This window comes from Danio rerio, chromosome 19 (assembly GCF_052040795.2).
Source record: "Danio rerio strain M-AB ecotype USA chromosome 19, GRCz13ab, whole genome shotgun sequence".
Classification (NCBI taxonomy): Eukaryota; Metazoa; Chordata; class Actinopteri; order Cypriniformes; family Danionidae; genus Danio; species Danio rerio.
The window spans coordinates 15434921-15448779 of NC_141039.2; the positions used below are offsets into that span (position 1 = coordinate 15434921).

Sequence of the window (13859 nt, forward strand, 5' to 3'; positions counted from 1 at the left end):
AGTGGGTAACGTTGTGCATTGTCTTTCCCCCACTTGAGAGGACAAACCATGAGTAAGATAGAGGTCTCATGTCTGCATCAATCTGAACAGTGTGCTGTGTTTCTGCAGTCCCCATGACTGATTATTAGTCGTATTCCCCAACTTGCAGGGACGTGCACACACAGGGCTCAACCTGTGCAGTGCACATGCCCTTTTTAGTCTTGGATAGAAAGTTCCCTTCCAAAATGATCAAAAGTGGCCCCGCGACGCGACATACCCTCCGTCCCCGCTTTACAGTATGCGCGCGACAACACAGCTGATCAGAACGCGCGCGACAACACAGCTGATAAGAACTCGCGCGACAACACCGCTATTCAGTACGCGCGCGGCGACAACACTTGCTTTAGGGTTTTCCAACTCTTTTTCATCCCCGCTTCTAGCAGCACACTCCATTTCCGCATTACTGGATCTGTAGCGACAACAGACCGCAAGGGATGATGGTCAAGCATGGGCTGATGGGAATTGTAGTTTCCGCTACGTCCCGTTCGCTTCATTCGCCTGAGCAAATTTTCTCAGAAGACCTATAGTTTTACCAAGTCATGCGACTACGGTAATATCGAAAAAAATTAATATTGCGGTATGACGGTACAATACCGTTACATCCCTAATATATATATATATAAATATTAAATGTAGACACAATTAATTAATATTTAATGCTGTTTTTGCTTTTAAATGTTGCAAATTAGAGCTTTATTTTTGAGAAAAACACAAAAAAAATTTATTTTGCTGATGACTTCTAATTAAAACAGTGTTGTGAAGGTGTTAAAGTGACTTCAAATAACAGCATTTGAGTTCTTGTAGTTAATTTATATAGCAAACAGAGCTATTTAATCACACTGAAAACATTGTTATCAGCTACTCACAAAAAAAAACATCTGAATACATATTTATAGAATTAAAACAACGACCTTGATTCTAATTTGCTAATTTTACTAAAGCATTTTGCATTCTTATGCGTTAAACTCATTTTAAGAAAATTACCAGATAATTGGCTTGTAAAGAGTTTCATATACTTGCCAACTCCAATCTTTACTTGCATTTAGCTCTTACCGAGTGTTATTTTTAGGCCCTTTTTGTTTATTTTTGTTTGTTTATTATCACCTCTGCTGTCCTGTGCAATGACCCGCTTAAAACTATGAAGATGAAAGCATCTGAACATCACATCATCAAGTCATGTTTTTTGTTTTCACAGAGGCCCGACATGACAGACAGTGGCACTTGCCAAGCAACCCCATTGTGGGCATCATGCCCTTTGCCAGGCGCCATGCTCAAGGGTTGGATGCCAGCATTGAGCTAATGCCCGATTAGTTAAGAGGCAATCCCGCCATCCTTTCCAAATGAGCACGGATGTTGTCCAAAGCTTGGGGATCCCATGCTTACAATAACACATGTCAAAGGTCAAAACCGTCTGGCTATTATAATCCATTAACTGGCCCAGATAGAACTGTCTGTGCTGATTCAGGAAATGGGTGGGATTTGAACATAGGCTAACACTTTATAGTTTAAAAGTGCAATAGGAAATTGTCAGTGTGTGTTCATGACTTCAAATGTTTGCATGGGAAGGATGTGTTTTCAATGCTATAATTCAATTTCAATGCTGCAAATAATTTCCTTGAGTTAAACTGTTCAGTTACTTCTATTCAGCCAGTCATGAGGTCTGCCTGGAGAACTTTTAACCTAGCCCAGCATATCGCCACCTTGGAATTATAAGGTTCTATGTGACATTGCTGACATAATTTCATTATTCATATGTTCTAATTAAATGACAACTTATTTACATTATGTGATGTTTTTTATAAGTCGTTTACATTTTAAGACATTTTATTTAAAAAACAAAAAAAGGTTTTATCTACAAAGTCGAACTCTAGTTTGGCTCTTTAAGGTTCTTTCTGTGAGCCAATCAGCATTTCGAATGCCACACAAGGACCAATCAGGATCATCTTTCTTAGTCATTCCACCAGACTGCTCCATTGACGGCGAGAAAGATCAGAAAAATACACAAAATCAGAATTGACTAAATAATTCTGCACCACACAAAAATGAGCAGAAACCTGAAACTGAAAAGATGTGTGTAAATGAGATGATTTGAAAGCAGTTTTTGACATTGAGATAAAATGTTACATTGTTGAAAAAAGTTATTAAAAATGTTATATATTAAATGTGAAATATTTTGATTTGTCTATATTTTAACCTCGTTGTTGTTTTTTAAGTCTTTAAATTTGATATTAAGCCTCCAAGGCCAAATAATAAATTGAATTAAAGGAGCATATAATTCATTCATTTATTCATTTTCTTTTTGGCTTAGTCCCTTTAATAATCCGGAATCGCCACAGCGGAATAACTGCCAACTTATCCAGCATATGTTTTACGCAGCGGATGCCCTTCCAGCCACAACCCATCTCTGGGAAACATCTACACACACTCATTTACACTCATACACTACAGACAATTTAGCCTACCAATCCACTTGTACCGCATGTCTTTTGACTGTAGGGGAAACCAGAGCACCTGGAGGAAACGCACATGAATCGCAGGGAGATCATGCAAACTTCACATAGAAACGCCAACTGACCCAGCCAAAGCTCGAACATTAGCCCATTAGCATTATTAGAAGATTTAAATTTTCTTATATTAAAGCTAGACTTTTCTGTAGTTACATTTTGTACTAAAACCAATTGTAAATGAAACGTTAGGGTGTAAAATGAGCTGTGCAATACAACTGGGCCTGCTTCATCCATGTTACGGCAACAAAAATCCTTGTTTATTACATTGGAGTGAAAGTATAGTTTCTAAATCAGCCTAGACAATAGCAACTTTTTGTTTTTTGTTGGTCTTAGTATATGATGCAAGATTTAAATAGGAGATGCATGATTTAAATAGGAAAATTGTCAAAAGTCTTTTTTTATATATATCTTAATGAGATGCTAAATTTTTTGCTAAGCTAATCTAAAAGCACGGCTGCTGGATGTAAATTGACTGAATGAATTCAAAACTGATAAAACACAACTATAAGCAACTTCTAAAATAAGCCTATTCCAAAAAGTTAAGTGCTTTTTACCAATTCTCACTATCAGCTTATTACCTTATTAAGATTTTTGCCAATTACTAGTACAAGTATGCAATTATCCCTACATCCCTAATCCTATCCAATACTAAAACAAATTACTTCATTGCTAACTATTAATAAGCTGCAAATTAGTAGTTTAATGAGCTAAATCTTTGTTGATAGGGAGAATTGTACCTTAAAATAAAGTGTGACCGAATACAGTAAATGTGTTAAATATAAGAGCTGCGAGTGCTACACTATTGCTACTGTAGCATATGATTAAATTAGCCTAAATACGTCAATGTGCAGAGCTTCTGTGTGTGGAATAAAAAATAAATTATGTTTCCTTGAGAAGCAGGAGATTCAGTCAAAAAAACTGTTAGAGTGGGACATTTAACAGGAGTTGATTAAATTTGTATGTGCTGTAAATCATAGCGTTGCCAGATGGTTGAGGTGTTGAAAATTAAGAGTGATTTGAACAAAATAGCTTTATATTAGGAGCAAGTTATTATGTTTTGATTCAGGATTATTATTGTTTATTTATGATTAACATTTTATTTTGAGAAATGCAGACTGCTGAATTGACCGGGAATGTGCATAACGAATGCATGGAGGATTGTCAATTGTTTTATGATAAACTATGCATCTGAGGAGAGACATTAAAGTGAAAAATAAAATTATGTCATTATTAATTTGTTCCAAACCTGCTTGAGTTTCTTTCCTCTGTAGAACACAATAAAAAATATACTAAAGAATGTTTCAAAAAATAGCCGTTGACATCCATAGTAATTTTTGTTCCTTGTGTGTTTTTCTACATTGTTCAGAATGTCATGTCTTGTGTTTACCAAAAGAAAATTCATAAAAATTTAGATCCACTAACAGTTGAAGTCAGAATTATTAGCCCCCCTGAATAATTATTTCCCCAATTTCTCTTTAACGCAGAGAAGTTTTTTTTTTTTTTCAACACATTTCTAAACATAATAGTTTTAATAACTCATTTCTAATATTGGATTTATTTTATCTTTGCCATGATAACAGTAAATAATATTTTACTAGATATTTTTCAAGACACTTCTATACAGCTTAAAGTGACATTTAAAGGCTTAACTAGGTTGATTAGGTTAACTAGGCAGATTAGGGTAATTAGACAAGTTATTGTTTAATGGTTTGCTCTGTAGACTGTGAAAAAAAATTTAGCTGAAAGGGGCTAATAATTTCGTCCTTAAAATAGTGTTTAAAAAATTAATAACTGCTTTTATTCTAGCCGAAATAAAACACATAAGACTTTCTCAAGAAGAAAAAAAATTATCAGACATACTGTGAAAATTAGTTTGAAACATAATTTGAAAATCTTAAACAAAAAAAATTAAAAAAGGGAGCTAATAATTTTGACTTCAACTGTTACTGTAAATACATTTTCATCTTCCTTGGTAAAATTTGTGAATGTAACATATTTTGCTTCTTTTAAAAAAGGATTAATGCCAACAAATATGTAACAGAAACACCTTGTAAAAATATGGGCCCTATCATACACCTGGCGCAATGTGGCGCAAGGCGCGGCGCAATAGTCTTTTGGTAGTTTTAGCTTGGCGCAAGAGTCGTTTTGAGGCGTTGCGCTACGCTGTTTAAATAGCAAATGCATTAGCGCTCATTTGTGCGCCCATAGGCGTTCTGGTCTAAAAAGGAAGGCTTTCTGAGGCGGACTGCTGGCGTGTTGCTATTTTGAGATTCTATAATAGATTTTTCATTAGACCAAAACTAACCTGGTCTAAACTCCGGCGCAGAGTTGCGCCTCGCTTACGCACTGCTTAATACGCACAAGAGAGCAATAGGCAAATATCTTTACATGTGGAAAAATGTAAATATTAGGGATATATATAGGATATAATAAGAATAGATATAGGATATAAAGATAAAGGATTAAAATATGACAAAACATTATTTTCTAGCCTACATATATATGAAAAATCACTGCTTTTATGTCTTCTTCATCTCGGGAGTTTTTTCAGTTAATTCATAACAATTTGCTTTTGTATAATGTTATTATTATTAGCAGTATTATTTATTATATCCATATTTATATTTGTTTTATTAAAAACAAGCTTAGATTTGCCCACCTGTCAGGTTTTAGACCATATGGGGCACAGCATGTGTTTTAGGAGAACTCAGGTTTTTTAGCTCATTTTGTTATTATTATTCATTTATTCGTTTGCTGGAAATTAGAACTGAATTTAGAAATAGTTTTGTAACGAATATTCGCGCTTAACAAACAAAATTATTTATTTATAGACTAATTAATGTCTGTACGTAAAGGTTTCCCTATCTAAGAGCGAATGTGAAAGGGATCTTTTATCTCTCATTCTCACGCAGTAGATGCTCTGTTTAACAGTTTTCTGTTAAAAAACTGGTAACTGTTAACTGTTTGCTTGTGAAATGCTCATTTTTTCCACTTAGACTTACTTTGCGTCCTGTAAATAGCGAATGCGCTCTTAGCGCGACGCAGCTGACTCTTAAAGGGAATGGGAGATGAGACTCTAATTGGTTTATTCTCAAAACACACCTATAACTCATTAAGAAAATAAACTTAACCCTTTTAGACCATGCGCCACGGCGCAAGGCAGATTTCCCGTCCTTAAATTAGCAAAAATGCGTCCTGACACGCCCTGAAAGTGTTTGCGCCCTGCGTTTTGCGCTCTGCGCATGGACCGACAAAATAGAGCCCTATGTGTTTAAAATAAGATTTAGGAACTGTAGTTACCCATTGCATTGTGTGAAGGCGTTTACAAACTAAAACAAACATTTCTGGGAAGTTTTGCAAACTGTTTTGATCTTCTGAACTTTTTTTTTGCCTGATTTTGTTTTAAAATTATCAAACCAACATATTATCATCCAATGAATCAACTAATCAGCTGGTTGTTTAATTTCATTTTATATCATGGTTGATCAGTTCTTTAAATTGCTAGTTCCCCCAATACCACTGTAAAAATTATGGGTTCCACACAACTCCTTTTGTTCCAAAACAATCTGTTGAAAAGGCACCTATTTTACCCCTCTTTCAAAATTTCAAGTCTTTTGTGTCTCTAGAATGTGTCTGTTCAGTTTCAGCTTAAAATACCTCTATTTTTTACCTTTTTGCATATTGAAGATTTGAGCTGTTAGGACACTGTAGCTGTTTTTGTTGCCTGTGCCTTTAATGTAAATGAGCTAGTTCTCCCTGCCCACGTTCACAAGTAAGTGTCAGAGCCATGGAGATTGCTCACTATTACTCTATTGGGTGTTGCATTCTCCTGATGCGTCTCACGCATAAGCAGCACAGTGACAGACAAGAATGAAGCAGATCTCCCTTGCTACAGTAAGAACTTCCCAATAGATATTTGATGTATTTTTTGTGGAGTTAATTCAAGCCTTTCTGCAACGATGAGTCACACACAATGTTGTAATAAATTTCACAAGTGTGCATGTGCTCGCACACACAGACGAACAGACAGAGATGGGAAGTAACAACGCACAAATACTTTGCTACTGTATTAAGTAGATTTTTCTGGTATCGGTACTTTACTCAACTCCTTATTTTACTGACCACGTTTTTCTTTTAATTCTTACGTTTTTACACAAATATCTGTACTTTCTACTTCCCAATTTTTTAAAATCGTGCCTGTTACTTTCATTTTTATGTGTTTGGTTGCGCCATCTAAATTAATTCTTGTCATTGCACAATTTGAGTGCCTTTTTGATGCAGGCAGTTTATTTTCATCATTGCTTGCCTGTGTGCTGCTGTGGCTTTTTCAACCAAGGCTATTATGCACTGTACATACTGTGGGGAGGTTTGTGAAGATGAGAAAGGCAAAGACGATTTGCAGTCAAATATTATAAGTATTTATTTTAACAGAATAAAATATAATTTCAATATATTAAAAAAAAATCTAATATAAAATAAAAAAAATCGATATATTTTGGACAGAGTTCAGTGTAAAATGTAAGTCATTATTTATTGCAAAAGACAGGTCTATAGAACTTTTTAGAGTGTATGAAACTGAGGACATTCAGAAACGTTCTATAGAGACTCTAAAAAGATAGACATCTGTTATTTTTGATAAACAGCCGCCAATCTACATGATAAATATCCGTTAAGTTAATGTACAAAATAAACCTGATTTGAGTCCACAAACTGGTATTGAAACATCTTCTTTTATAATTGTACTGACATGCAGCTTTGGTGAAGAATTGCGTAGTGATTTTACTGTCTTTATTAAAAACATGCAGAGTTTAAAAAACATAAACTTGTAAAACTCATTACTGAGGTGCTGATAACCACAGAGAGCTGAACAGATCTTGTAATCCCAGTTGCTTTGAGCACATTCTTTCTCATGGATATGATTATATGTGTTACTGTGGAGACATGTTAATACACGGCTGTTAATCCATTTCGGTGGGCGGGGAAACCACATTTTATAATGCGATAGGCTTCAAAATGGTAAGGATTTGGATCCTATTTTTAACTTCAGAATTTTTTTTAAAGAGACTCAGAGTGCTTATATCATTCCAGTATGACTGTGGTGTGGACACACTTTGATCATATGTGCCCTTTAAATTAAGTTAATCTTTTTTTTTTTTTAAGTGGATTTAAGTGGATTGAACATGAAACAATTCAGAAAAAAATCAGAAATTGTGTTGATTAAACTCATTTAAATAAGGAGTTTTATATTAGAGTGAATTAAATCTCTGTCATTCTTTACTCATCCTTCACTTGTTTAAGATCTATTTGAGTTTCTTGCTTCTGTTCAACACAAAATAATATATTTTGAAGAAAACTTCAAATCTTTTTGGGTGTTTAACAGAAGTAAGAAACACAAAAAGGTTTAAAACCAGAATAAATTGTGAGCTAATTTTCCTATTGGGTTGAACTGCCCCTCTAAAACACAAATGCGTTATTATCCTTTTAACTGTAGTGGGTTGTTTGAAGTACTAAAATGTAGCCTCAGTATCACAAATGCGTCATTATAAATATGTGGCACATTTATGTTTAAATGTATAATAAAAAGTTTTAATAGAAATGAAATGATGTTATTCAGAACATTTATAAGTAGACTTTATTTCAAAGACGATTGAAGTAATTATAAAATGACATACAAAGATGTAATTATGTCCCACTTCAATGGGTTAAAAACCATCTAAGGTTCATCTGCTTGCATTTAATATAAATGTAAAGTAATACATTTTCACGTAATCGCAATTAGCATGCAATTATCGGAAATCCTTACATTCAGTTCAATTTACAGTATATAAAGCAGTATTTCTGTAATATGTACTATTTTTACAAGTATGCTGAAGTAAACTTTTTTGTTTTGCAAGGGAAGCTTTATGTTAGGAGAAGTGAGCTTGAGTGTAATTCTTTAAACAATCTTTATAACATTTTGGAGGTATGGGTGTGCTAGTGTTAATCACAGTACAGTGCTTTCATCACTATTTCAATCAGGTAAATTAGAAAGCAGAATCTCCGTCTCAGGCTTCAGCTTTTCCAGCCTTTCCTGAGGGCAAAAATCCACACAAACTTCCCCAAAAACCTCCAGGCTCTCAGGAGGATTCAGACCCCCTGCAGAGCCGCAGCACGGGTTGTTTTCACAGTTGACTGGTGGGTGGTGTTGGAGAGTTCAGTCTGCGACTTTAGGGTCATGCCTAAAGTGTGCCATTTCTTGCAGAGAAACCCCAGCTGTCCCTGCGCTGGACCACACAGTCAACCTGTACAGACGTGCTGGAAATAGAGGTGAAGCTTCTGAAAAGTGAGTCAGTTTATTCTTTATTTGGCAGAGATACAGGACAAATAAATATGTCATATAAATATTTTTTGTGTTTTATTTTTCAGGTGTTAATGCGTGACTGTGCCAGGATTTTCTCCGGTGTCTATAGATGTTTTGTAAAATTAAATGAAATAAAAGTAGAAATAAACATCTGTTTAAAAAGTGCACAATTGAAATGAATCAAAGCTTTTCTTTAACCATTAAATGCTTGGATGTTTTACCAGTCAACATTTAATTTTCCAACACAATCTTGTGGCAATTCGTAACTTTTAGATTTTTGGTGGCAAATTAGTATTCATTTGTGTGATCATTGGTGCATTTTAAGCATGATTTGCTCAACCCACAATGAGAGGTAGGTTCAAAAGTTTGATGTTTGGTTTGTTTCCATACTAATGTTATGAAACATGAATTCGAATGAATTAGCAACTTTTTTAACAATGCGTAAAATAATTACGTTTACTTGTGAGATCGGGCTGACTTTTAAGGTTTTTAGTGACCTACATATCTAACCTGAGTATGGATGACATGAAACTCTCCTGATATTTTAATAAAAATCACAAAAGAATAAAATAAAGCAGTGGTTCTCAACTGGTTTGGCCATTGGACCCACAGTTTGACATGGTCATCAAGCCCCAATTTGTAGGAACTAAAATATAATTTTAGGAATTATAATTTATTTGTATTTATTTGTTAACATACACAAGTAGTGACAGATAAATCATAAGAAAATCACCAAGACTTACAAATAAACAATGTTTTATTGCTGTCACTTAACAAAATGTATCAAATTATAGAAATATTATAAAGTAAAAACAAAAAATACTGTAATACAGTACAGTGGTTAAGGTTCAGGTTCAGTTACCATAAATTAAACTGAACTGTTCATAAAACATTAACACTGATCCTGTTGAACAGAACAAACCAGCAAATTACAGTAAAATGATTAAAATAATCATAACCATTTTTCCATCTAATATGACAGCAATCATAAACATCTGTTTCACTTAACAGTAATTTGAGAAGCAGATAACTGAGGATGTGCTTCACTCCTGATAACAGTTTTAAAGTCTGGGGTGTATGGTACAGTGCTACCCGAAGATCACGCTCTATGTTCAACCTGTTCCTTTGCTTTGACTTAAGCTGCACCAAGGAAGTGAAGCCACATTTACACAAAAATGTAGTGCTGAATGGTAGGATGGATTTGATCGCACGAGTGGCAAGGGACAGATACTCATAAAGCACTTTGTGGCACCAAAACTAGGAGAGGCTTACTTTACTAAATTTCTTTTTTAGTGTTAATCACATGACAGCTCCAACAGGTGATTCTCTTTGTTGCTCGGCAACGTGATGCTTTCTACGTCAATGCCAAAGTGATTGCTTATTCGCAGATCATGTACGTGTTTCTCGGGAAAGTAGTCGGTATGGTTGTCGCGTGCGCATGTCAAAATAAAAGCCTGGAATGAGCAAATTAGGTTAAAAATTTAACTCTTGTTGTTTTTTTTGACCACATACTCCGCGACCCACTGAAAATGTTCCCCACAAGTTGAGAAGCACTGAAATAAAGCATGTATTTTATAAAGTTAACAACCTGTATTCCACAGTATAGACCAGTAGTTGTCGATGTTACTTTGTAGAAAAACATTACAGGCTCTGTTTTAATGATCTAGGCGCAAAGTCTAAAGCGCATGGCACAAAAGCATTAAGGGCATGTCCGAATCCACTTTTGCTATTTTAAGGATGGAAAAATACATTCTGCGCTGTGGCGCATGGTGCAACAGGGTTGTGCTTATTCTCTTAAAGAGTTTTTATGTATTTTGAGCATAACATGCATTAAACCAATTAGAGTCTCATCTCCCATTCCTTTAAGAGTCAGACTCTTAAAGCTGACTTACACTTCTGCGTCAAGCGCACCAGTATGCTACGTTGTAGCCTATGAGTGGACACATAGACCTCGCTGTGGCAATCGGCGTTGCTGACGCGCACCTCTCAAAAAATGTAACTACACGTCGCAACGCCGCAGCCCGATGGAGCGACTGACCACAAGTGTGGAGTCCCATGAAGGAGCTCTGGATGGAAAGTTTTTGTTTTGTTGCACGTCTGCCGGTTCCTGCCTCAAAATGAGCGAGTTTGAACCAGTTGTACATTAAAGAAGAGTTAGAAAAAAGATGAAAAAACAAAACACCAGCAAAGAAACTGGAAACAGAGGAACATAAACACCTCACTGCCAGCTAGCGTTTCAGAAGTGTATTGCAGAGCAACAGAAACAGCGCACAGAAGTATGAATGCTGGGTCACACCGATCACTTGATGCAGAAGTATAAACCAGGCTTTAGTTTACTCTTTTCTTTACTCCTATACTTTCGTGGATAAAGAAACAGTGTTGTACGCACTTCACTAAGCATCCATCCATTAGCCTACATCTTTAATTTTGTTTGTTAAGCGCAAAGATTTGTTTTTAAAACTATTTCTAAATTCAGTTCTAATTTCCAGGAAACGAATAAAGGAACAATAATACCGAAGTGTGTTTAAAAAAAAACTAAGTTATATCCAAACACACGTCTTATTTTTATGCCCCATATGTAGGCCCACACGGAATCTGTGCGCGCAGAATTCCGCAGATTTTCCGCAGAATTCCGCAGATTTCTGCAGATTTTTAGCCCATCATTAATTCTGTTTACTTGAGTAAATGTGTAAATTTGGATTTATTCAATTTTTATTCAGTAATTTAGTACTTTTTATTTAATATATTAAAGTTTTAGTTATGATACTCCGCTGGATACTCCCAAAATAATTCAGCAGAAATCCGCAGATTTTTACCAAAATTCTCCGCAGAAATAGCAAAAAATGTCCGCAGATTCCGTCTGGCCCTGCCCATATGGTGATACAGATGTCTCCACAACCCGACAGGTGGACAAATCTAAACTCATATGCATATAATGAATAATACTGCTATTAATAATAACATTTTACAAATGCAAATAGTCATGAATAAATTGAAAAAAAAAAGCCCCCTGACATGAAGACATGAAGGCAGTGTTTTTTATATTTATGTAGAAAATAACACATTTTGTAACATTTTAATCCTTTTTTTCATATGTAAAGATATTTGTGTAGTGCTGCACATCCTGTGTGTACTAAGCGTTGGGCATAAGTGTTTGAATCTGCATGAGCACATAACTAACGTGCTGTGCGCTGGACTTTAGCTGGTCAATTTTTTTGGGGCAGTCTATTTTAGTTCCTCAAAATAGCAACGCGCCAACAATGCACCTTAACACACCTCCTTTCTAGATCAGCACACCCATGAGTCCACAAACTGGCACAAATGGATTTGCTATTTAAACAATGTGGTGCAAAAACATGAACTGAAAATAACAACACATCGTGTCAAACACGTTTTGCGCCTTATTGCACCAGGTGTATGATAGGGCCCCAAATGTTTGTATTTTACTTCACCATTGGTTGTCAAGTACACACCCCTGCATATTGATCCAAAATGTCACAAACTGAATAAGCTCATGGTTTACATGTAATGATTCCATCAGTATCTCATGGCAGTTTGTAAAAACTGTTATATTTTCTTGTTAGATCAGGTTGATTGATGGCAGATCAGCTCAGTTTTTGGCATTGACATTGGGACTCACTGTGTTTCGTAGAGGACAACTGTTATCAAGACACTGACACCGTGACTAAAAGGCTGTGACGAAGAGGCTTTATGACATCCTGACAGAAAAGATTTTTCAGTCCCCCACATTGGGTTCATTTACACCTGTGAGATGTGGACCAACAGGAACACAGAAGCTTTTTCATACACATGCTTTAACTCTTTTTCAGTCAAGGAACCATATATGATCACTTTATTGACATTGATTGCAATACATTTTTATTAATAACAACTATTGCAAAATAAGCAGCTTTTTTGTAGCCAGAAGTCATTGCTGGCCCTTAAATGACATCATGTGTCTCATTAAAGGAACACACCACTTTTTACACTCCACTTTTTCTCCAACGTTTACAACTCCCATTAAGTTAAACAGTTGAGTTTTGTCTGGTAGGAGCCCCTTTAGCTTAGCTTAACATAGATCATTGGATTGGATTAGATCATTAGGACACGTGTCCACCGAAGTGTAAAATCTATGCTCAGTGCCTTGCTACACTGCTTGCATTTTATAATGTGGCATATCCCTTGATAACAACAGAAAACAAAAAAGCTTTGCTTGGGGTAAGAATTTTCAGTGGAAACAAACCTTTTGCATCTTACTCAAAAATTACTAAAGAGCTTTGATCATTTTATTATTCAGATCATGACTCTACTAAGACTAAAATGTGTATTAAAATGTTGCTGCCGTACTATGGCTGCAGCAGGCACAATCATATTCCACAGGACCTTAAAATCAGCTAATTTGTATTCCAGATCCAGTATTGTTCTGAATCATCTCTCACAAATGTCTCCATGGTTGTAATGCACACTTCCTGAGCAAGCAGGTGGTCATATTGGTTATACTGATGGAAGTTTGACAGAACTGTGGGTAGTTTTAGGGCCCTATCATACACCCGGCGCAGTGTGGCCTATGGTCTTTGCAAGAGTCGTTTTGAGGCGTTGCGCTACGCTGTTTAAATAGCAAATGCATTAGCGCTCATTTGTGCGCCCATAGTCGTTCTGGTCTAAAAAGGAAGGCATTCTGAGGCGGACCGCTGGCACGTTGCTATTTTGAGAAACTATAATAGATTTTTCACTAGACCAAAACTAACCCGGTCTAAACTCCGGCACAGAGTTGTGCCTCGCTTACGCACTGCTTAATACGCACAAGAGAGCAATAGGCAAATATCTTTACATGTGGAAAAATGTAAATATTAAGGATATATATAGGATATAATAAGAATAGATATAGGATATAAAGATAAAGGATTAAAATATGACAAAACATATTATTTTCTAGCCTACATAAATATGAAAAACCACTGCTTTTATGCCTT

At 35.6% G+C, this 13859-nt stretch overlaps 1 protein-coding gene across 1 annotated transcript in view; it reads left to right on the forward strand.

Moving 5' to 3' along the window:
• The window catches only part of LOC147832500 (uncharacterized), a 44941-nt gene extending 33285 nt beyond the window's left edge, over nt 1-11656 (forward strand). The window contains exons 5-6 of the mRNA XM_087296156.1: nt 8788-8868; nt 8952-11656. Of these exons, the coding sequence (XP_087152282.1) occupies nt 8788-8868; nt 8952-8965 (95 nt within the window). The 3' untranslated portion in view covers nt 8966-11656. The remainder of the gene's footprint in view (nt 1-8787; nt 8869-8951) is intronic.
• The last annotated feature ends 2203 nt before the right edge of the window (nt 11657-13859 follow it).